This window comes from Capsella rubella, unplaced genomic scaffold, assembly GCF_000375325.1.
Source record: "Capsella rubella cultivar Monte Gargano unplaced genomic scaffold, Caprub1_0 scaffold_3, whole genome shotgun sequence".
Taxonomy (NCBI): Eukaryota; Viridiplantae; Streptophyta; class Magnoliopsida; order Brassicales; family Brassicaceae; genus Capsella; species Capsella rubella.
This window is the reverse complement of record NW_006238921.1, coordinates 9903769-9928660: the sequence shown is the minus strand read 5'-3', so window position 1 is coordinate 9928660 and position 24892 is coordinate 9903769. Positions and strand designations below refer to the sequence as shown.

The window sequence follows — 24892 nt, the reverse complement described above, 5'->3', positions numbered from 1 at the left end:
CATAAGGAGGAGGTAGTGGAGAGCTGTAGACGTATGGAGGAGGAGGGGGAGACTTGTAAACATATGGAGGAGGTGGTGGAGAGCTGTAGACGTATGGAGGAGGAGGGGGAGACTTGTAAACATAAGGAGGAGGTAGTGGAGAGCTGTAGACGTATGGAGGAGGAGGGGGAGACTTGTAAACATATGGAGGAGGTGGTGGAGAGCTGTAGACGTATGGAGGAGGAGGGGGAGACTTGTAAACATATGGAGGAGGTGGTGGAGAGCTGTAGACGTATGGATAGGGAGGAGGAGGGGGAGACTTGTAAACATAAGGAGGAGGTAGTGGAGAGCTGTAGACGTATGGAGGAGGAGGGGGAGACTTGTAAACATATGGAGGAGGCGGTGGAGAGCTGTAGACGTATGGAGGAGGAGGGGGAGACTTGTAAACATAAGGAGGAGGTGGTGGAGAGCTGTAGACGTATGGAGGAGGAGGGGGAGACTTGTAAACATATGGAGGTGGGGGTGGAGACCTGTAGACATAGGGTGGTGGTGGTGGAGACTTGTAAACATATGGCGGAGGTGGTGGAGAGCTATAGACATAAGGAGGTGGTGGTGGAGAGCTATAGACATATGGAGGTATTGGAGGAGATTTGTAAACATACGGTGGTGATGATGGTGGAGTGTATGTGTACTGGGCACTTGTATGAGCAGCAGCTACATGCAAGGCCAAGACCAACACAAGTAAAGATGACCAATGATTAGAATTGGCCATATCTATTGAACTTGTGTGCTCTTGCCTTTATCTCAGCTTTTGTTAGTTTGGTTTATGTTCTTATGTTGAATTATTTTTGAATAGATTGTAATAGAAATGAAGCAGTTTATATAGGATTCAGTACGACAACTAGAATATTTATTTATTGAAGTTTATGAACGTTTCTTAGAGCAATTAGTGTTATATTGTTTAATAAATCAAATGAGCTTCACATTTTGTCTAAAGGAAAAATTAGAGATGAATCTGTCTTTGATAACTACACTTTACCATATTTCATATTTTAATAGCTAGGCAGACGTTGAAGTTGTCAATTTAAAATCACTAGAGAAGTTTCTTTCCGACTTCTCTTTCACTGAAATGGTTAACATTAGTCAGTTCTGGTGATTAAATACAACTTGTGATTTTAAATATTGATGTTATGGTGATTTATAATTTTGATTATCTACCTCTTGCCCTGGTTTTTCTCTAAATTAAAGTAAATTTAACTTACATTCAATGACTTCGTCGTTATTTCTCTACTCCCTTTGTAGTTGTCGTTCTAGAGTTAAAATTTTGTTTGATAATAGTTGTCGTTTTAGATTTTCACAACTATAACCGTATCTATAATATGAACCCTTTTATATTTTTGTGATCAAAAGAAAGTGTAATTCGTATTTTGATCTCCAGAGTAATTAGTACTGATTTCTTGTTACGTGCACGAATAACTTCATTAAGAGTTCACGTGCATGGCTTCATTAAGAGTTTACGTGCATTACTTCGTCGAATGTCCGAGACCACAATTATTGGTAGTATTTTAGCCAAATCTTAGACTAAAATATATGAAGAAAAAGATCTTATATATTTAGCTAAGATACCACCAATAATAATGCGCTTTCTGATTTATCCACTTCTCTGAGGGCCTCATCTATACTACACATTGTATTTGTATCATAGAAAGGTTCAGATCAATGTATCGACAAATAAGTTAGAAAACTATACAAATATATTGAAACAAAACATGGAATTTACGTTGTCAACATCAAAGTTTAAATCAAAAAGTTTCCTCTTTCATGGTCCGATATATATTTTTTTAATTGTTTCATTTATATTATTGAATATTAATATACAAAAACACGCAAAACTGTTTTACGAATACGAAAGCAAGTTCTTGTAGTAGTTTTATGATATTATTTTGAGAGAAAAGAACCGAACACATCCTAGAAATCATATTTTGAAACGCGTGGTTTGAAGAATAAAGCAAAGGTTTAGATTGACAACTTCAAAGTCTACCCATCTGATTAATGTATATGATAACTAGTAGACTTATATGAGCTACCAAAGACTTCTTCCTGATTTTTACCTTTACTAATTTCTCAAGTTAATTTGACTTATTCAAAAATATAACCATATGGCACTAAGAGAGGTGGATCCATAGGCCAGGATTTAGACCTCGGATCCACTAAGAGAGATGACTATCATAGCATTACAATTTATAAAACTTAAAATATAAAATTAGAAACACAGATGTAAGTAAAACAATATCTTAGTTGTGATTCTCAATGTGAATATCCAAAGGTAACAAATTAACGTAAAACTCAGATATTTGGAGATCTTGAGTTTTTATCTATATATACATTTTTGAAATACATTTTGTACTAAAATCTATTTTGAGTTATAATTTTTTATTTTGTAATGTTTGCATAATTAAATCATGACATTTGAATAAATAACAGAACTTAAAAGTAAAATTTGTAATTAAATCAAAAGCAAATCCCAAAATTGGAAACAAATATTTGTTACATTAAAACAATTTCTTAAAATCTCTCCCTAATAAATTGAATCTCTCCAATATATTTATATAATCTTACCTTTTTAATTTATATTATTACATAAAAAATATGTATAATAAATTTTCCGCATATTTTCAAATTTTTTTTTAATAACGGACATATATTACTCAATCGCTAAAAAAATGTATGTACAATATTTACTTAAGGTTTAAAATTTAGATAATAGTTTAAAACAATTATAAATAGGATTCTCCCAACTACAACTGAGCAGGAATTTTAATTTCTCAGGTATCTAAATTAATTTTTTATTCGATTTAATCCGTTTCTTTATTTAAGAAAACTAAAACTTTTAAGAAGTCTCAAAATATTATAAATTTAAACTTTTAAAATTTTTTTAAATATTTTAAATATTAAATATTTTAAAAGCTTCAAATATTATAACATCTAATTTACGCTTTATAAAATATTTAAAATATTTAGATATTTAAACTCTACAAAAAATTAAAGTTTTATTACAAAATTTAACTCTAAAACAATTACAATATTGTACATAAATATGATAAGTTTACATAAATATGATTATATTTTTCTTATGGGTCTACATTTCAAATCTATACAGGTTTAAAATATAAACATTTTTATTTAGAAATAAATTGTTCAGGTTAAAACCTAGTGTATATATACACATATTAACTTAAGGAAACAATCGCGGCTTGAAACCCTAATGAGGATACGTTTAGCGGCGCATGAGGAGAAGCTTCCATCGGAGTTGACTGAAGAGATACTATCTCGTGTACCACACTCATCTCTTGTTCGCTTCACAGCCGTATCGAAACAATGGAACGCTCTCTTACACGACAAAACGTTCATCAAGAACCACAAGACCACGTTTCAATTCATCTTAACAACCAAATCCAAGATTTACTCGGTAAGCATCGATCCAAAGATAGATGTGTGTGAGTTAACCTTAGATGTTCCATCTTTAGAATCCAAGATACCTAAAATCTTGGTTGGTTGCGATAAGTTATTGGTTTGCGGCATGGAGAGAGGAGCTCTAGTTTGGAACCCATGCTTGAGACAAAGTAGATGGATCGAGCCGGATTCGGACCAAACTCGACTTGTACCCCTTGGCGTAGGATACAACTGTAGTGGGAGTTACAAGATTGTTGCTGCTTGTCCTGGGAAGGAAGATAAAACCTTGTCCTTGTGGAAAGTCCATGAGCTTTCCTCCAATGCGTGGAAAGAGTGTGGGATAAGTGGTAATAGAGACGTAGACAAAATGAACAAGTTACACAAAAATAATGGCTGTGTATCATTGAATGGAACTTTGTATTGGATTGTTTATGTTGATAAGGCCATTCGCGTTTACAGCGTCGATAAATTCGATTTCTCCACCGGATATTCCTACAGATTCTGTGATCTACCATGTGGAACGAAGAACCATTATATGGATGCTCTTGTCCTTAGAGCTTTTGAGGAAGATCGGTTTTCATTGTTAAAGCAATGCCATGAAACAAAAAAGATTGAGGTTTGGGTGAGTAAGTACAAGATTAATAATAGTTTGGATAGTGAAGTTGTGGAATGGATAAAGTTCATGGAAGTTTCAAGTCCTAACTTAGCCAATTTGGTAGACACTTTAATGTCTCAGCCAAGCTACTTCATCCAAGATGAAAGACTCGTCGTATGCTCTTGCGACCAAACTTGTCGGGCTTGTATCTATGTTTTCAGGAAAAATAGGTTGATCAGTAAAACTCGTATCGATCATGTGGTTGAACCATATCCTTTGCACTGTTCATTTATTCCGAGTTTGGTACCTGTTCCTCCCGGTCAAAGAGAAGAACTAAAAGAATGACTAGTTTAGTCTTCTTACATCTTTGGCTTCTTGTTACGTTGTTAACAAAGCTAAGTTGGCTTTAGATTTTGGTGTTTTTTGCATTCACAATCCATCTTCTTTGTTGAAACTCATCTTTTTGCTAAGGTTTGATTTTTCTTTTTTTTTAAATAAGATCTTTTTTTTTTTTGATAGGACAAACTAGAGAGAATGGCTTTGATCCGAGAGTAAACATTTGGTAATTTTCATTTGTTGTTGGGCCAAACATTACTGAAACTTTGGCGATGGTATTAACTTATCTAGTTTATATACATACTTTACCAAACCCTTTCCTCCACGGTCGTCTATGCTCTCGTTATTGTAAAATGCTTGTATTTATGTGTAGTTACTGCTACTTACATGTATTCAGTAGGACACGACAGTCTAGTATCTTTAGGTAGGTGCATAGATACACAAAGCTGTGCGTAACATCGGGTCCAAGTCGGAACGTTTCTAACAAAATTGGATGGGATGATATAGTGTGTGCAGATGTCATTAAGATGGTTAGGTTGTTCTTCAACAATATTGGTCTATGTGCAACGAGTATGACAATCAACAAAATACCATTAAATGTAAAACTTCTCTTTTTCGTATAGTTAATGTTTCCTTAATGACTAAATATACATTGTCCAAACTTTTTCTAGTTAATATTCTTTATGAAATGTAAAACTTACAAATTTCACCATTGTTTACATAAATGTAAATTTTTGTGTTGACTATATATACGTGTATAAATATACTAGTAGGAACTAGAAAAAGAAAGTTGAAGACAAAAGAATTAAAAATTTGGTGTGTGTGGTGAAAAGCCAATATGGACACTACTCTCATCAAAGTTATTTCAATCTATGGCAGTGCATTAGTCATCATCATCATGTTGGTGTTGTGTTATGCATGGTTTGTATGTCGCCGTCGAGCAAAGATCGAACCCAATTTGATAGGGACTACTAGCTCAGAGCTTAATTTGTAAACCACACTTTTTTTTTATCATAAGATTTTTATATTTTTGTGTGGATTTGTCTTTCAATTTATCGCCTATATATATATATATATATTAATGAATTATTTTATGGCTTAATCGTTAGACTAAGATCCTATGGAATAGTATATCGATAATGCAATGCCACAATCTTTATCAATAAATTAGAATTATTTCTTTTTAGGTTTAGTGATATTGTAAATCTGTAACCCTAATTTACATAATGATATTTTCAAAGGTGCTCTGATATCTGAAATAGTATACGAATTCGTAGATTGGTTAAACCAAAGCAAATAGATAAAGGATTGATAAATTGACTAAAATAATTTATCAATTCTTCATTTTATTATTCCAACCATATTAATTGTCAAAGAAAAGTAGAAAACTAAAGAATTGTAACACCAAGAACATCACTAATTATAGTTATGTCCACCGAATAGGACTTGCTCCACAGCTTCACCATATCAAGATCAACATTAGTAGGGGAAGACACAAACGTTTAGGTCATCTGAAGCAAGAACATACAACTTCAAAGAAAAGAGAAATAAACAAATTTATTCATTAAATTAATCAAACCAAAGAGAAGAAAGAGGTGCACTTAGTTTTTCTATTGCACCTACATTACTGAATTTGAACCAAACTTGGAACATAATTGAAAATAAATGGATGACATAGCCAACTTGTAGATTCTACAAAAGGGACTTCTATGTTATACGCATTGTCCTCTCGCATAATGCATACCCAACAATACCCAACAACAACATTCTTCTCCTCATCCATCACAAAACTGTGGCAATACCGATTGATAAAACAATTACTATAGGGTTTGAACTCAACAGTACATGATTTCTTCCAGGACAAGGCGGCTTCACTATCATTTCTCTTGGCTATCCAAATATCCTTCTCCGGTTTACCAAACTTATGATGTGACACTATTGAGAGTTCTTCGTCTCTAACAACTGATAGGACCATCATACAAAAATTAAGAGTTGCGGGAAGACTAAAATGTTTAAATCTCTCCGTTGTAAAATCAAAACTGAGTATAAATTCTGTTCCTTTATCAGAAACAAGCCAGTAAGTATTTCCCTTCGAAGACACACCAATACCAGATAATATGGAATGCTTAGGAGCTAGGTTATCAGGAAGAACCTTCCATGAATTAGAGGTAAACTCATAGATTTCAGATCCAGAAAGCAGGCTTGGTGTCAAATCAAATCTCCAAAACCTTAAGATTTTGTAGCTACGGAAAGATTTGTTATTTTGGTATCCTAATGCAAAGCGAGAGATTATTCTGTAAACATTTTTGAAGTTGATCCACCTGGTTTCTCTCAAACACGGGTTCCAAACCACGAGTCTATTATCATCTGTAGTGCATAACAACAAACCATCGCAATGAAAAACTCCGGTTATATCGATTTCTTCTGAGTTAGAATCTGAATCCTTAAAGCTAAGTGCACTCTTAAACTCGATGGATGGACCGGTATCGTTGAGATTGACGTTTATTGGATAAACCCTCAAATCATTCAACAAGAGAACCATCGATTGCTTTGGAGCTTTACCAAAGTGCTTCTTGGTGATCTTTGGTTTTCGAATAAAGCGTTCCATTGTTTGCAAGTAGAGCCTAATCGTTTGAGAGATGTGGCTGGGACTCTAAAAAGTATTTCCTCTATCAATTCCCACGGAAGATTCACCATTGTTTCTACAAAGGCGACTAATGCAAGGCAAATATAAATTAGGGTTTTGAGTTTCGTCCTTTTAAAGTCTAAACCAAGCTTTATCTTATAAAGATATTAATATATATCGTATGACATAGTCAAATTAAGGTTGTTGTTTTTAAAAAAAAATATCTAAATCTACTTTTATGAAATTGAGATGATAATTAAAATATAATAAAATAAAATACCTTATTAGCTTATAAAGTTTTCGCTGCCAAAAAAAGAAAAAAAAGAACATAAGGGGCAATTAAACTTTGGTGTTTGCCAGTTAGGTCTTGGATGATTTTTTTAAACCCATTAATTATGCCTACTAGTAATAGCTAATTAGCTATAATCAGATCAAAAGATAGGAAATTTGTTGCGAGAAAAAAGTAGGGAAAAGTATGAAAATATAATATATATGTAATATCAAAAGCGATTTAACCATGTTGCCAAACAAAAACATTAAATTTTTGTATCAATACTATAGTATAAAAAATCTTAAAACTGTTGCCAAACAACTCAAAATACAGATAAACGCGCGGATCTTTTGACCCGCTAATCAAACCCGAAAAAATTATGTTATAATCTTAGCCGTTCGTTTATAAGTGGAAGCTTCTAATCCTCACCATCTGATTTTTACGCGTCTAATCATATGTTTTAATCTCAGTCGTCCGTTGTAAGAGGAAGCTTCTAATTCTCACCGTTTAAATTAATTACAAACCATACAATTATTTGGGCGTTAGTTATAATTTCCGTTAGGTATGACTTTTGGGCCTTAACAAAGCAACACAAACATGGCCCTATAAACTCGTGCTTTAATGTATTCGTTTTTCCCACATCATTGTTTTCCAAATTTTTTAGCTGCCGTAGTTTTTACTTCTAAATATTTAATTGATCAAGGTCTAGAAATATTCTTTAATCAAATCTTAGTCGTTATTATTATATACCAAATTTAAAGGTATCATACATATAAATTAGTCATCATTACCCCAAGCGACAATATTTTCTTAAACCCTACGAAATTCTCACTAAAGAAGAATATTCTTGTTAATTAGTAAAGAAACAAATTGGGTATATTGTTTTTAGCATGTCTAAAATCTCTAAATACGGTTCAAGGAAGAAATAGTAAAACAAAAACATCAAATCATACACCGTGATCGGGTGCATCGTTTAATTTGGGGTCCTTAATAAAATTTCTATACCAAAAACATCCAAGAATACAATGTGAAAAAACTACTTTAAGTTCAATGGAAAATATTAACACAACAAAAAAACGAGATGAGAACATCACAATCAAGCACTCGTTAATGCTTGCTGCCTTTCCGACATCATTTGTTTGGTCGACTTGTAGTAAACACCGTATAGGATCAACTGGACCAATCCAAGAGGGCAGCCTATTCCATTAGGTATCTGCGAAAACAAAGATTTTCATTACACAAAATCAGTTGTCTAAAACTATATCGATCATAGTATTAGGAAAACAAAGAACTTCACCGCCATGTACGGATCCCACGGAAGAAATCCGTAAGCCGTCCAAACGGAAGCATTAAGTAAATTAGCAAGAGACAGACAAAATGGCATGAATTCCACACTTTTAGTTTCTATCACCATTTTCTTCAAAAACCAAAAAAACTGATTAGTTCAAATTAAAAACGCGTAAAAATAATTTGGTCATAGGTTAAACTAATACTCAACTTACCATAACAGATAGAGGAGACACATACATTAATGTGTTAAAGATACATGAGGCTATTCCAACGCTCAATGTCCTTTCAGACGTTGAGTGTTGGAGAGTCAAAGCCGTTGTAGTAAGGACAGCTACAAAGGCGAGTTCAGCCGCTAAAATAGCGGTTATAACCAGCCGTTTTCTTTGGCAGCGACAAAACATGAAGAATATAACTAGGAAAGTAACATTTATGACAATCCCTATACCACTGAGCAAAGCGAGTAATGCGCTATTAGGGTGCACCATAGGAAGTGCATAAATAAAACGAACCAAATAATTCATCAAGGCTGCTAAGTATGGCATTGGGGAGAATGCTTCCACGGATCTCTTTTTCACTATCCCAACAAATGTTGGCCTGAAGGAAATAAAAATTCTCTAAGAGAATATACAATATATAGATATATTAATAAAGAAATCAATTAGAATTTAAGATATAAACAAGTTAATAGATTTAATAAAACCTAAAACTTACGTAGGAGACAAGAATAGACCAAGAGCAATGATGTTTCCTGCAAGCAAGATCATTCCAAGTTATACAAAAAAAAACACAAAAATTTCAGTATACAAGAGAAGATGTTAAGAATTTGTGAGTCAGAATTGAACTAACCTATTATTCCTACAATTTGTCGAAGGAGGTTTAACTCTGAAGGAGCCATATTAGATGAATGTAACAGAGGATGATGGAGAAGGAGAGAAGAAGATGAAGAAGGAGGAAAGAAGAATGTGAAGAAGAAGAAGATGATCAGATACAGGTAATAATGTATTTATTAGCTGGTAATAAATTTTGTTTTGGTGGTTACAAAAGAAAAGTTTTGAATATTGTTCAAAAGAGGTTTCCCAAAGAAAGGAATGTTTCTTGGGAAAATCTTTGACTAAAAATTTTGTTTTAATGTTTAAGATTTTTTACCTTCTGAAAAGAAATATAAAATATTTACATATAACATAACATATTTGTATTCTACTTTTTGAATGAATCTTTTTTTTTCTATGACATTGTCGTGTAGGAAGTTCAGAATATCAATAATGTATGTAATGTTTAACTGGATGAAATTTTATTATTGTTGTAATGTAATAAGCTTATAGAAATAAAGTTTCTACATTTAATAATTTTTTATTATTTTTAATCGTTTTTAACCGAAACATAACAAAGCAAAGCATGTAAACACTGCTATAAGGTCGTTATGAAACCACTTCGAATGCTTGTCTTGATATGCTGTTTGCTACCAAATAACAAGGAAGCATATAAGGTAACAGCAACAACAACAACAAAACCTAAAACTAAAACTAAAACTAAAATAATCGACGAATCCATTGATTAATCAAACTAAAAAACATAACCAAAGAAATAAAAAAGAAGAAAGGAGGTTAAAGAAACCATGTTCCATACTAGTTTTATTATTTTCCCTTTATCATCTATTTGGCTGGATTTGAACCAAACTTGGAACAGACTTGAATATGTATGGACGTCGCATCCAACTTTTAGATGGTACAACAATAGGGTAGTATGTGTAATATCCATCTTCAACTCTACAATGTTATTATGTGATTGTTAGAATAACTCATGTCACAATACACGACCACTTTCTTCTCTTCATCGATCAGAAAGCTAAAGGGGTATAGTATCCTATAAAAAAAAACATGATTAGTGGGAATTTTCAATTCTATAGTAAATGACTAAATGATTTCCTTCACGACAAGGTATCATCAATGTTATTATCCATCAAAAAATATCCATCCTTGATGTATGATTTTTTTTATGTAACATTGCGATTTGTTCTTCCCCGACTATTGATAGAACTATCCAATCCAAATCTTGAATTGTCGGAAATACAGACGTCTAAATCTCTCTATCGTAAAATTAAAATTTAGCTTTTATCAAAAAAAAAAAAATCTATGCTTAGCAAGTAATTTCTTTCATATAAGTAACCCAATAACTATTTCCCTTCAAAGACACACCAGTGTGAAATGGTATGATGTTTTCCAAAGAGACCTTTATACTTTATCAGAAACCTTCCATGAAGCAGAGCTAAAAACTCATAGATTTCAAATGCAACATCACGAAATGGTTTGTAACAGTTTCAAAACCTCAAGATTTTGTAGCTACGACAAGATTTATTATTTTGGTACCCTAAAGCAAACGTTGAGTATCATCATCCCCAATGCATAGCAACAAACCGTCGCAATGAAAAACTTTTTTCATATCGACTTGTTCTGGATTATAATTTGAATCCTTCAAGCTAAGAGATCGTAACCATCTCAGAGATGCGGCAGGGACCCTAGAGAATTATATTTTGTAAGATACTATTATAAAAAAAAAATCTATTTATATATTATATTTATCAAAGATGACAAATGTAAAATGTATAGGCAATAACATAAGTTTACAGTAACTAATTAGTACACAATCTTTTATTTGTTTCTTATATACTGCCAACATACTCAGTTGAATAAGTTTGAAAGTAATTTTTTTGCAGTTCTCTTAGCCAACGCTATAAATACTACATTTAACTAAACCACAACAGTTTTTGAATCTATAAGGCAATTCACTGGAATACATGATCCTCTCCCCACAGGGGGAGGCTGTATATAGTAATCATTTAGGTGAGTAGATAGCCAATAAGCATATGTTACTGTATCGATACAATCCTTAGGGTCGGTTTATTCACTATGTTAGCCCATACAAAAACTGACGTTAAAAGCCTTATTTTTTGTATTGTATTTGTACGTAACAATATGAATGTCATTACTCATTAGTCACATTATCCTTATATATATTTACTCATACATATTAGATTTTTATAGATTTTTTTCTCAATAATTTTCTTAGATTTTAACTTCTTCTTTATAGAAGAAGACGTAAATGGAAAAATTCAAAAAAAAAAATCAAATTTCCCAAGATTAATTTCCCCCTGTGTGGTTTTTTATTACTTTTTTGGCAAAAAGAAAATTTAAAAGCTCAAAATCAAAATTTTAATATAATTATCTTAAATTTAATAAAAATAAGATTCCGAATTAAAAGAAGAAAAAAAACACAACTATCTTATCTAACGTCATACGATATTATTCTCTTTATAAGACAAAGTTTGGTCTACTTGGAGGGTTGAAACTCAAAGCCCCAATTTATACTTGCCTTGCGTTAATTAGTCGCCTTTGTACTCTTTAGAGTCCCAGCCAAATCTCTCAAACGATTAGGCTCTACTTGCAAACAATGGAACGCTTTATTCGAAAACGAAAGATTCACCAAGAAGCACTATTGCAAAGCTCCGAAGCAGTCAATGATTCTCATGTTGCTGAATTCTAAGGTTTGTCCAATGAACGTTAACCTCAAGGTTTCCACTCCATCTATAGAGTTTAAGAGTGCACTTAGCTTAAAGAATTCTAATTCTAATTCAAAAGAAGTCGATATAACTGGAGTTTTTCATTGTGATGGTTTGTTGTTATGCTTCGCCAATGATAATAAACTCGTAGCTTGGAACCCGTGTTTGGGGGAAACCAGGTGGATTCAACTCAAAACAGATTACAAGAAAGGCTCTATGTTTGCTCTAGGATACCAAAACAACAAACCTAATTGCCACAGCTACAAAATTTTGAGGTGTTAGGAAAAGTAACAAACCATTCGTCGAATTTGAAATTTATGAGTTTAGCTCTGATTCATGGAAGGTTTTTGATAAATTCTCTTTGGAATTCATCAAACCAGTTCATAATGGTGTATCTTTGAAGGGAAATAGTTACTGGATTACATTCTCTGACAGAAACTACTAGCTAAGTTTTAATTTTACGACTGAGAGATTTAAACGTTTATGTCTTCCGCCAATTCAGGATTCTGATTGGATAGTTCTATCGTTAGCTAGAGAAGAACAACTCTCAGTGTTATATTCAAACTATCATACATCAAATATAGATGTTTGGATTGCTAATAGCATTGATGATACCCGAGCTACCTTGTCGTGGAGGAAATCATTTACCGTGGAATTGAAAGTTCCCGCTATTTCGGTTTTTATTTCGGTAAAATCCCCTAGCTTTCTGATCGATGAGGATAAAAAAGTGGTCGTGTGTTGTGATTCTAGTCATTACATGGTTAACGTTATTGGAGAGGACAATACATATTACACTGAACATCCTCTTGTACCATCTCAAGGTCCGTTGTTGTGGTATCCATGCATATTCAGTTATGTTCCAAGTTTGGTTAGAATCCAGCGAAGTAAAGGATAAAGGGAAAAGAAACTAGTATGGAACATGGCTTCTTTAAGCTTGTCTTTAATTTTTCTTTCTTCGGTTTTGTTTTTTCGTTTGTTTAAACAATGAATATGAAACAACTAATGTAAAATGTCTTGGCTATAACATAAGTTTACTAGTAACAAATCTTTTATATATTAATGTGCATTTCTTATTTACTGCCAAAATACTTAGTTGAACAAGTTTAGAAAGTATTTTGATTGTATATTAGAATTTATAAAGAAAATCATGTATATAAAAATACTGAACTTTGCACCATCGTTAAGTTCTCAAATATGAATAAATTCTTTCATTAGGATAACAATTGCTCTGTTATACAGTTCAGTAAGTTTCTAACAAAATTCAGGTAATTATAAGTGTGCGTGTGATAGGACGGTCGACGGATTATGATTGGTGTAATACTTCTAATTGAACTCGTCTTATATCAGAATAAACTATTTTGTGTGTTTTAGTAGACCAACCCGTTATAATTATAAATTATATAATCATATTTGTGTAAATTTTAACCCACTCCATCACATAACAATATAACATGCGAGTAATATCTATTGTTATCTCCTAGTAAAATTAACAACGTCAGTATAATATTGTAATAGTGAGCAAACAAGACTTTAATTTTATCAAATCGCGTAACTCTAGTTAGACACACATTTTTTTTTATAGAATATTGTATATTTATGTTTTTAAAAAAAAATCAAATCACAGCATATGTAGAAAATATTTACATATTATTAATCATATTTATTATATGATGAATCAAGATAAATTAAAAACGAAATCAAAGAGTCTTCCAAATATAATAATCAGAAACAAATAATATGATAATCAGAAACAAATAATGTGATATAATATTAGTTAGATATCAAATCTTAGTTTTAAAATTTTTAATATTATTTAACAATTAATTTTAAATTTTGTCCTTAATTAATTAGTGAAAGAAAATGAACATATTTCCTTGAAAACTTATAATTATTATTTAAAAGTATTTTTTTAGTTTAAAACTTAATTTACACTTTCACCCTAAATGAAAAAAATGGTCGTCCTAAGACCAATGACAAGTTGACAATATATGTAAATCCTTATTTACTAATCTTTAATCTATTGTTTCTTTTTTGTTGGTAATTTAGCTATAGTCTTCTTATTATTTTATTGTAAATTATGATAAATACTTTTAACTTTTAATTAATAACCATAGTATTTTTTTATCAGTCAAATATAAATTTCAAAATCCAAGAAACTTATAACAAATATATCAAAGATGAGAAACGTAAGATATATAACTATATATAAATATATATATTCATAAGCCTATGAAGCATATATAACCACTCATGGGATATTTGCATCCTTATTAAGAAGGAGTAATTAGAAGTCTTCCAAAAAATAACATTTTACCTAACACAAAGATTATACACTAACACTATAAAACACTCGAGTTATGACCATCTTTAAGCTCTCAAACCTTCCAACTAACCTATTTGTGAAGATGAAAAGTTTCTGCTCAAGAATCTCAATTGCTCTACTTTTCATAACACTAACGTTTTCAGGTACTACTTTGTTGTTACATCCACTAGCAATCACATAATCTCAAAGATATAATATGTGTGTCTCTTTTATTATATATAGCAAAAGCAGAGTTTGGACAATGGTGTGTAGCCGATCCACAGATACCTGATTCTGTGACACAATCAGCTTTAAATTGGGCTTGTCAACAAGGCGGAGTAGACTGTAGTACAATTCAGCCTAACCAGCCTTGCTTTGAGCCCAACACTATCAAGAACCATGCTTCTGTTGTCTTCAATAATTATTACCAAATTCTTAAGCACATGGGTGCTGATTGTTACTTCAGCAGCGCTGCAATACTCACACAACGCGACCCTAGTAAGTTTCTTTATCATATGACCCTTTTGTTAACAGTTATTTAATCTCTTTGATCAATCAAGATCTTGATTTATTATATGTCTATGATCTCATGATTTGATAGGTTATGGTTCGTGCCATTTTAAGTATATCAAATGATTCAAAGGAAAGGGCCAAGCTGCACATGAATAAAGTGATTTTTTCAAATTGTTACTACTTGTTCACAATATGAAATTGAACAAATCCAATCTAAAACACAAAAAAAACAAATCCAGTCTTTGTTGGTACTTGAAGTTTCACTTTTTTTTATTTTCTGATGTAGATTTTTGATAAATTGTATGGTAATAAGATTACATTAATCCGGTCATTTACCTAATCCCTTCAGCAACAAAGTGAACAAGTAAAGGAAGATGTCAACACAAAATTGCATTAAGCAATCTCCTATAGGGAGTAAACAATGAGTACATATGTCGGATAAGCTTGACCAAATATAAATGGTTTTTAGATTGTTTAAGAAAGTAGGGTTGTCGTCTATGCTGCAATGAACGCAAAGCCTCCGAATGGTGCCAATGTTTCTATCATCACGCAACGAACATGAAACTCCTCACAATTTCATTACCTGAAAATAGACTACTGATCCAAAAACATTAGAGTTACCTAGTAAGCATCTGAAATATAGTTACTATGCATCAATTGTTTGAAGAATAAAAGCAATACCACTATGGATCAATTTTTTCTATTGGTGTGCCACCTACCTCAAGTTGGAAGGAGGGTAAAAGCAATATCACTCTGTATCAAGACAACTTGGATAAGACCTCTATTTCAATCAAAAAGGAGAAGCCCAATATTAGTCATGCGGTCAACTTTCTCTACAACGGTAACGTTTTTTTTGTGCTTTATGAAAGTGCATATGTGTGACTAATTCAACTATGTGTACGATCTACTTCGAGTATGTATGAGCATAAAGTAAATAAGACACAAGCTTTGCTAACGGGGTTCAGATAACCTACATCCCCGGGACCTAGTCCAGACTTCATTAACTAGAAAAGTTCGCAACCTACAATTGCTATATGGAATCCACCAACTCTTTCCTAGAATTACAATGAAAGAAGACTACCACTAATTGTCTTTTCCGACTAGTGTAGCTCTTCTACAAAACCATCAAAAGATCTCTCTATCTTGTTGATGGGGCGACGCCACACACCTTGTGTGCATCTTCTCGAGAATACTCTGAGGCGCGCAAGTCTTCATGAAGCGCCCTCTTGATATTTATAACAATTGCTCAACCCTAAAGATTGACAATCTTCCTATTCCTTCATCAAATAGGAATTGACAAATTTCCTTTGCTCTTTATAGATAAGGAAATTTGTCTTTCACATTCTCGTAAATTCAAGATGCTCATCCAGCTCAGCAACCGCCTCTTGGCTTGCCCAAGTCGGTCCCAAACTTCTGTACTCCAACTCTTCAAGTAGTCACACAGCTCGGCTTCTTGTACTGCCTCCTGTACTACTTCAAGTACTCGCACAACTCACCTTATTGTACTACTTCCTGTATTGACGTCAGAACTAGTACAAGCACTGCTTCATCTTCTATGTCAATTCTATCCAGTCACTTCATATATCATCGTAATATGTTGACATGTTAAGATAGCTTATAAAACTCATTCAACACCACATCTTCACTTTACTCTAGAGAGAAACAAGAACACACGTTTAGCTTTTAATGTCTACATTGTTAACATTGATCACTTGAATGCCTTTTCTTACAACACACACATACATACTTGTACTATATTTCCCACTTCTACTACACATTTGCACACTTGCACTTAGACTATACTTCTATTAACTACTCTCTTAAACAAGCCAAACTAGTAGCCACTCTACTCACTCAATGTAACTCTAGTTCCTTGATTCACTCTCTTCTTACACTCTAACAACTCCAACACAACTTCTAACTTCTGTCACAATGAGTGGGTAGAAGTCCGCGGTTGCCTTTACATTTTTGAGTTAGTTTTTGGAGAAGTTGTAGGCTTCTATAATGAGGTTTTGAAGGCTGGCCTCGGTTAGATCGGCTCGTGGCAATAAGGATGAGAATTCCAGTTCTTCGGTTATGTGGCAACCACGCAAATTTCCGAGATTCGTGGGCTCGGAATCGGTTTCTCTTCGCAACTTAGCCTTAAGATCTCATTAGCGATCCGTAGCATTTTTGAGTAGTAATGTTTTATTTTAATTTTTTTTTTGTAGGTGTTGTTATCTGTTTCCTGTTATTCTCTGTAATTTCTTTCGAAAATTTCGAAAATTTGTATAAAACTTATCTTTTATCCAAAAAAAAAAAAAAAACTTTTGTCACAATTTCGAAAATTGTATAAATATTTTACATTGTTACCAAAAAAAAAAAAGTTAACTAAGATTTTGACTCACTTAGATAACACACTTACTCATTGGGCCTAATTACCCCAATAGTCCAATGGTCTTTTATTACAAAACAACATAGCCATCTCTTCCTAATATTCTGTGTCGTTCACCCTCTTCACGACATGTTTGGCAAACGTCTTCTTCTCTTCATCGTTGTTGCTTCTTTTCGCTTTCCTCCTTCATCCTCTTCCCAAGCTTTTCCTTTAATGGAGGACTCAACTCTCAGTTACTTTGAAGCCCCTTTTTCTTATGAAATGATGAGAAAGTTTTTGTAGATGACATCATGTTCTATGAATGACGCTAAAAAGCTAATTTAAAAAAAAAAAATTCTTAAATTTTCTATAATATATATATGTATCAAATTAAATAAAAATAAGATTCAGAAATTAAAAAGAAAAAAAAAACATAGCCAACGTCATACCATATTATTCTCTTTTTAAGACAGAGATTGGTCTAATTAGAGGGACGTAACTCAAAGCCCTAATTTATATAGTCTTGCAATATCAGTCGCGCCTTTAGAGAAACAAAGGTGAATCTTCCGTGGGAATTAATAGAAGAAATACTCTATAGAGTCCCAACCAAATCTCTTAAACGATTAGGCTCTACTTGCAAACAATGGAACGCTTTATTCGAAAACCAAAGATTCACCAAGAAGCACTTTGACGAAGCTCCAAAGCAGTCGATGGTTCTCATGTTAAAGGATTTTAGGGGTTGTCCAATGAACGTGAATCTCAACGTTGCTGCTCCATCTATAGAGTTTAAGAGTGCAATTAGCTTAAAGGATTCAGATTATAATCCAGAACAAGTCTATATAACCACAGTTTTTCATTGTGATGGTTTGTTGTTATGCACTACGGATGATGATAGACTCGTTGTTTGGAACCCGTGTTTGAGAGAAACCAGGTGGATTCAACACAAAGCTGATTACATGAAATACTCAATGTTTGCTCTAGGATACCAAAACAACAAATCTTGTCGTAGCTACAAAATCTTGAAGTGTTGTTGGAACCCTAATGCATTTGAAGTCTATGAGTTTAGCTCTGATTCATGGAAAGTTTTTGATAAGTTTTCTTTGGAAGACTCCATACCATTTCAAACTGGTGTGTGTTTGAAGGGAAATAGTTACTTTGTTACAATAAAGAAGGTTTTGCTAAGTTTTGATTTTGCGACCGAGAGTTTTAGTCGTGTATGTCGTCTTCCGGTGCCATTTGAGGATTGTGATTGGATAATTCTATCAGTAGCTAGAGAAGAACAACTCTCAATGTTACATCAAAACTATCGTACATCAAAGATGGATATTTGGATGGCTAATAGCATTGATGATACCTTGTCGTGGAAGAAAACATTTAGTGTGGAGTTAATAATTCCCGCTAATTCTTCTTTTTATTTGATCGATGAGGAGAGAAAAGTGGTCGTGTGTTGTAACGTAAGGCATTCTAACGACCACATTGTTAAGATTATAATAGGAGAGGACAACGCATATTACACTGAACACCCTACTGTAACATCTAAAAGTTGGACGGAGCGTTCATGCATATTCAATTATGTTCCAAGTTTGGTTCGAATCCAGTAAGTGGAAGATGAAAGGGAGAAGAATGAAACTAGCTAGCAAGGAAACATGGTTTCTTGAAGCTCCTTTTTAGTTTTTATTACTTCGGTTTTGTTTTTTTGCCTTTGATTATCCATGCCTTAATTACTATATATGTTACTTTTCGTTGTCGAAGAATCTTCCCCTGATGATGAATACAACTCTTCCTCTTCACCATCTCAGAATGTACACCCAACAGATTATTTGATTCATATTGATGCAATGCAGCTAGATGAGATGGTTTCGCTATATGACCATCCATTTTATACTATAATCAATTCAGCTTTCCTAGGTTACTAATATTGGTATGTGTCACATCTTGGACACATCAAACAAAGAAGTTTTGACATACCCGATTTTCTTGTAGATCTCTTTTTCAGAGTCCTTAGACTAATATAACATATTAAAACTTTGTTAATGTGCGTTTCTTAGTTGAACAAGTTAGAAAGTATATATTTTGGCCGTATATTAAATTTATAAAGAAGTTCATGTATTATAAAAATGGTGTGTAGACAATGTAAAGGCATCGGATGATGTGTTACAAAGCACTCCATAGACTGAGCGAGCTTGTCATGCTGGTGGAGCAGACTGCAGTAAGATTAAACCTAACCAGCCTTGCTTCGAGCCCAACACTATCAAGGACCATGCCTCTGTTGTCTTCAATAGTTATTACCAGCATTATAAGCACATGGGAGGTTCTTGTTACATCAACGGTACTGCAATGATCACTAACTACGACCCTAGTAAGAGACTCTCATAGCACATATATGCTATTCAAGACGTTAACTCATATAAAAACTGACGTTAAAAGCCTTACTTTTTTGAAGCCTTATTTTTTGAAGTGTAGACATAAACACTTTAAATGTATGTATGTCATTACTCATTAGTCACATGATATTACTCATACATATTACTAGGTACTGAACTCTTTATTTGATATAAATTTGTGATAAACTTTTTTAATTTAATTAAATATTTATGTACCACGTATGTTTGTATATACAAATATGATTATTTTGTGATTTTATTTATAGTTTATAGATTATCTTGCTAAATTTTTTTTTAAATTTTTTAATTATCTTTATTATCCTCAGTTTTTTATTCATTTTTAAACTTTTTGTAATGATATTTCAATGTAAATTCTTACAATTTATAAGGTTATTTTTATTTGTGTACTTCATAGTAGAATATCTGTCATAAATTTTTCGCAATAACTTTCTTAGATTTTATTTTTTTTTAATTTTATTAAAGAAGGCGTAAATGGAAAAATTTCAATATATAAAATATATATATTTTTTTACATCATTATAAATTATAAGTCACTCTTTGAGAGGGACCGGGCTCAAACCCGAATCTGGTGAAAAGGCAAACAGAGCTGAGAACCACTAGCCCACTTGTTCCTTCTCCATATATTAATCAAATTTCCTAAAATTAATTTCCCCTTGTGTTTTCTATTATTATTATTATTTTTTTTGTCATCTTTCTATTATTATTTCTTTTGGCAAAAAAAAATACTTTAGAAGCTGACAAGTGAAATTAAAATAATTGTCTTAGCCAACGTCATACGATATTTTTCTCTTTATAATTAAGACAAAGATTGGTTTAAAGGGACAAAACTCAAAACCCTAATTATACTTGCTTTGCATGAGTCAGTTTCTTCTTCCTTTGGACAACCAATGATGATGCAGAAACTTCCGGTGGAATTGGTAGAGGAAATACTCTATAGAGTCCCAGCCACATCTCTGAAACGACTAAGGTCTTCTTGCAAACAATGGAACGCTTTATTCTACAACCAAAGATTCACCCATAAGCACTTCCGCACAGCTCCTAAGGAGTCAATGATTCTCATGTTGAAGGATGTTAGGGTTTTTCCAATGAACGTGAATCTCAACGTTACTGCTCCATCTATAGAGTTTAAGAGTGCACTTAGCTTAAAGGATTCATATTATAAGTCAGAACAAGTCCATATAAAAACAGTTTTTCATTGCGATGGTTTGTTGTTATGCACTACGGATGATGATAAACTCGTGGTTTGGAACCCGTGTTTGAGAGAAACCAGGTGGATTCAACTCAAAGCTGATTACAAGAAACAGTACTCTAGGTTTGCTCTAGGATACAAAAACAACAAATCTTGTCGTAGCTACAAAATCTTGAGGTGTTGGAGACATGACATTAATGAACGATTCTATGATGTTTCATATGAAATCTACGAGTTTAGCTCTGATTCATGGAAGGTTTTTGATAAGTTCTCTTTACAAGACAGCATAGTAGTTAAAACTGGTGTGTCTTTGAAAGGAAATAGTTATTGGTTTACAGCAAAAAATAAGTTACTAAGTTTTGATTTTAAGACAGAGAGTTTTAAACCTTTGCGATGTCTTCCACCGCCAGTTCAGGATTGTGATTGGATAATTCTATCAGTAGTTAGAGAAGAACAAATCTCAGTGATACATCAAAACTATTCAAATATTGATATTTGGATGTCTAATAACATTGATGATACTCAAGCTACCTTGTCGTGGAGGAAATCATTTAGTGTGGAATTAAAACTTCCCACTAATTTTTGTTTTTATTTGATATGCCCCCTTAGCTTTCTGATCGATGAAGAGAAAAAAGTGGTCGTGTGTTTTAAAAGAAAGGATTTTAACAGTCATATGGTTATTATGGGAGAGGACGGTGCATATTACACTGAACACTCTCTTGTATCATCTGAAACCTGGACGGAGCATCCATGCATATTCAATTATGTTACAAGTTTGGTTCGAATCCAGTGAAGTGGAAGATAAACATGGTTTCTTGAAGCTCTTTCTAAGGAAACATGGTTTCTTGAAGCTCTTTCTAAGTTTTTTTCTTTCTTCGGTTTTGCTTTTATGTTTGATTAATCAGTGAAGTTACTCGTTGGTAATTTTTGATTCCTTGTTTTATATTTAGTAGCTCAGTGTCTTGCAAATAGCATATCAAGAGACACTCATAACCATGTATGCATACGATTGTTTTTGGTTTCTATATGTTTGAATTGACTCCTGGTCAATAAGATAGAGCAAAGGAGGGTGAGCACTGTTTTTGTCTTATCTATGTTATAATGTATCCAGCTTATTGTTTACATGTTTTGCTTTGTTATGTGTCTTGTTTTGAATTGTAGCTTTCTCATTCGGATATCCGTCCGGGTTTGGTTCTAGTTATGTTGATTTTTTGGGTATTCGGATTTAGCAATATAGAACATGTTCGGATATTTTCTATTTTCGGTTCGGGTGAAGAAATAATTTACTAATCGATTAGATGATAGGAGTGAATTCACATGTAGTATAGCTTAACCACATTCCAATATTCAAATAATTTGACCATATAAATTTTTATCAAATTCATACTCAACTACTCCCTCCTCCTGCAAAATTTAAGTAGTCAAAAATTAGTTAATTAATATAAAAAGTGCATAAAAACTTGAGAAAAATCTCATAAAATGGTACAAAGAAAAAAACCTAAAAATAAACTTAAAATCTTGTTTAGTAATCTTTAATTCGTCGTATTTTTTTTTTGGTCAACAATTTATAGTCTTCTAATTATTTTTATTGTAATTTATTAGAAATAGTTTAAACTTTTAGTTACCATAGTGTTTTTTATCAGTCAAATATAAATTTCCAAATTTAAGAAACTTATAACAAGTATATCAAAGATGAGAAAAGTAAGATATATAAGCTTATGAAGTATTATAGCCACTCATGGTATTGCATCCCTAGTAAAGAGAAGAAGTAATTAGCTGTTTTATTTTTGGTCAAAGAAGAAGAAATTAGTAGTCTTCCAAAATGTAACTTCTTACCTAAAAATTTTGGCAGATGATAAGAATTACACATAACCTTACTAAACAGAGATTATCTACTAATACTATAGAACACTCGAGTTATGACCATCTTTAAGCTCTCAATCCTCAAACCTTCCCAACTTACATGTTTGTGAAGATGAAAAGTTTCTGGTCAAGAATCTCAATTGTTCTACTTTTCATAACACTAACGTTTTCAGGTACAATATTATTGTTACATCCACTAGCAATCACATAATCTCATAAAGCTATAATATATATGTGTGTGTTTATATATATAGCAAAAGCAGAGTTCGGACAATGGTGTGTAGTCGATTCACAGATACCAGATTATGTGATACAAGCAGCCTTAGACTGGGCTTGTCGACAAGGCGGAGTAGACTGCACTCAGATTCAGCCTAACCAGCCTTGCTTTGAGCCCAACACTCTCAAGGACCATGCCTCTTTTGTCTTCAATAGTTATTACCAGATTTATAAGCACAGGGGTGCTGAATGTTACTTCAACAGCGCTGGAATACTCACGCAGAACGACCCTAGTAAGCTTCTTTACCCCTATAGACCCTTTTGTCAACAGTTCTTTAATCTCTTTGATCAATCAAGATCTTGAACCATCTGCATCTGATTATCTCATGGTTTGATAGGTCACGGTTCATGCCATTTTGAGTATACCAAATGATTCAAAGGAAAGGGCCAAGCTGCACATGCAAGATGATGAGTGGACTGATATTTCAAATTGTTACTACTGGTACACAATATAAAATAAATCCAGTCTTTGTTGGAACTTCGAAATTTCACTTTTTAACTCCTCTGGAGCTTGTTTTGTAATGTAGAATTTTGATAAATTGTATGGTAATAATATTACATTAATCTGGTCATTTCTCTTTACATAATCCCTTTAGCAACAAAGTGAAGAAGTAAAGGAAGATGTTTTACGGTAGTCAACACAGAATTGCATTAACCAATATAAACAATGAGGCTTGACCACAACTTAACAATATAGATGGTTTTGAGATTGTTTAGAAAAGCAGGGTTGCCCATGCGGCAATGAACGCAAAGCCTCCGAATGGTGCCATGGTAGAAAACTTTCTGTCCTCACGCAACGCTACCATATAACACCTGCAACATTTTGACGAACATGAAACTTGTCACATATTCATTACCTGGAAATAGACTACTGATTCAAAACATTAGAGTTACATATTAAGAATCTTAAATACAGTTAACTTGCATAGACTATGCTACACATGGTTCGTGGGAGGGGGCAAACTATTTCATGAAAAAGCATGGATTCTTAAATCAAATCATTAGCTCACAAGCCTCACCCACAAAGATCTATGCAACTAGTAAGTGATGCAATGATTAGATAACTCAGAGTACAAAACATGTCAAGATATTTCCAATGCCAAAAGATTAGAGTGTATACTCGAAACTCCAATTCATTTTAAATTGCTCAATTACAAGAGATTTAACAAACTGCCCACAAGCTTCACATACACAACAATTCAAGAGCTTAAATTGAAGAACTTGAGAAACTTACGTGCCGGAAAACGCTACAATCCCAGCAGTCAACAAGCCACCAAACTGTACAAGAAAATCATAAGTCAGCTGCATCAACTAGCAAATGACACAAACTGGAGAAACACAGGAAACAAGAGAAAGCTTTACAATGTTGGGATATTTGGTGGTAGGAGCAGAAACAAGAGCAGCAGTGTGAACCAAATGGTAAAGAGAAGCCGTTTGCCACACCTAACAAAAACCTCAACTTTTTCAGACAAATCCAACAACAAATACAAAACCCAAATAGCTAAAATCTCAAAAAAGCAATCAAATTTTCCAACAAATTCAGAATCTGAACCTGTTTGTAAGATGGGTTTTCAGGTTTAAAGCCATGAGCACCGTAAGTTCCTAAACCAAGAGCAGCCATACCTACAACACTAAACGAAATCAGTATCTTCCTTACACCATCAATTCAAAGATCATTACTTTATCAAGTGATCAATTCAAAGATCATTACTTTATCCAAAATCTTACCGGAAACTGCGGCGACTTTGTGCCATATCCGAGGATCCATCGATCGTCTTGCTCTGAAGTCTCTTAGATTGCTTCTTACACAATTCCCCATTTGAGACCAGAGACTTTAAGTGAGATGGGTCATATCAAAATTACCAAGTGGGTGATCGGGTCTTAT

The 24892-nt window shown here is 33.1% G+C and overlaps 9 protein-coding genes and 1 pseudogene across 9 annotated transcripts in view; 6 read left to right on the top strand and 4 right to left on the bottom strand.

The window, feature by feature from the left end:
- LOC17892798 (extensin-2) overlaps positions 1–811 on the bottom strand; it is a 2416-nt gene extending 1605 nt beyond the window's left edge. Inside the window, exon 1 of the mRNA XM_006300226.2 lies at positions 32–811. Within this exon, the coding sequence (XP_006300288.2) occupies positions 32–751 (720 nt within the window). The 5' untranslated portion in view covers positions 752–811. The remainder of the gene's footprint in view (positions 1–31) is intronic.
- Positions 812–3244: 2433 nt separating this feature from the next.
- Positions 3245–4372, top strand: LOC17893935 (F-box/kelch-repeat protein At3g16580). The gene has a single exon (XM_006300059.1). The coding sequence runs from the start codon at positions 3245–3247 to the stop codon at positions 4370–4372; it is 1128 nt and encodes a 375-aa protein (XP_006300121.1).
- Positions 4373–5842: 1470 nt separating this feature from the next.
- On the bottom strand, positions 5843–7060 carry LOC17892848 (putative F-box only protein 9). Its single transcript, XM_023786127.1, is given in 3 exon segments — positions 5843–5893; positions 6108–6955; positions 6958–7060. Coding segments are annotated over 3 exon segments (1002 nt in total).
- Positions 7061–8356: 1296 nt separating this feature from the next.
- LOC17892318 (bidirectional sugar transporter SWEET6) lies at positions 8357–9445 on the bottom strand. Its single transcript, XM_006298941.1, has 5 exons — positions 9397–9445; positions 9262–9298; positions 8763–9144; positions 8558–8677; positions 8357–8473 (listed from the first exon to the last, which is right to left on the bottom strand). The coding sequence occupies exons 1-5, from the start codon at positions 9443–9445 to the stop codon at positions 8357–8359; spliced, it is 705 nt and encodes a 234-aa protein (XP_006299003.1).
- Positions 9446–11344: 1899 nt separating this feature from the next.
- On the top strand, positions 11345–13094 carry LOC17892419 (annotated as a pseudogene).
- A 1383-nt stretch (positions 13095–14477) lies between these two features.
- On the top strand, positions 14478–15223 carry LOC17891435 (glucan endo-1,3-beta-glucosidase 12). Its single transcript, XM_023787044.1, has 3 exons — positions 14478–14572; positions 14652–14906; positions 15010–15223. Exons 1-3 carry the CDS (start codon positions 14512–14514, stop codon positions 15042–15044), a joined length of 351 nt encoding a protein of 116 aa, XP_023642812.1. The 5' UTR covers positions 14478–14511; the 3' UTR covers positions 15045–15223.
- A 1751-nt stretch (positions 15224–16974) lies between these two features.
- On the top strand, positions 16975–18875 carry LOC17890704 (putative F-box protein At3g22710). The gene is made up of 3 exons (XM_023786126.1): positions 16975–17042; positions 17810–18019; positions 18161–18875. The coding sequence occupies exons 1-3, from the start codon at positions 16975–16977 to the stop codon at positions 18873–18875; spliced, it is 993 nt and encodes a 330-aa protein (XP_023641894.1).
- A 1691-nt stretch (positions 18876–20566) lies between these two features.
- Positions 20567–21661, top strand: LOC17892339 (putative F-box only protein 9). Its single transcript, XM_023786125.1, has 2 exons — positions 20567–20763; positions 20905–21661. Exons 1-2 carry the CDS (start codon positions 20567–20569, stop codon positions 21659–21661), a joined length of 954 nt encoding a protein of 317 aa, XP_023641893.1.
- A 1302-nt stretch (positions 21662–22963) lies between these two features.
- On the top strand, positions 22964–23425 carry LOC17892546 (glucan endo-1,3-beta-glucosidase 13). The gene is made up of 2 exons (XM_023787045.1): positions 22964–23240; positions 23346–23425. Exons 1-2 carry the CDS (start codon positions 22964–22966, stop codon positions 23378–23380), a joined length of 312 nt encoding a protein of 103 aa, XP_023642813.1. The 3' UTR covers positions 23381–23425.
- A 93-nt stretch (positions 23426–23518) lies between these two features.
- Positions 23519–24855, bottom strand: LOC17892291 (transmembrane protein 256 homolog). Its single transcript, XM_006298753.2, has 5 exons — positions 24736–24855; positions 24560–24630; positions 24370–24450; positions 24242–24285; positions 23519–23820 (listed from the first exon to the last, which is right to left on the bottom strand). The coding sequence occupies exons 1-5, from the start codon at positions 24824–24826 to the stop codon at positions 23721–23723; spliced, it is 387 nt and encodes a 128-aa protein (XP_006298815.1). The 5' UTR covers positions 24827–24855; the 3' UTR covers positions 23519–23720.
- Between the last annotated feature and the right edge of the window lie 37 nt (positions 24856–24892).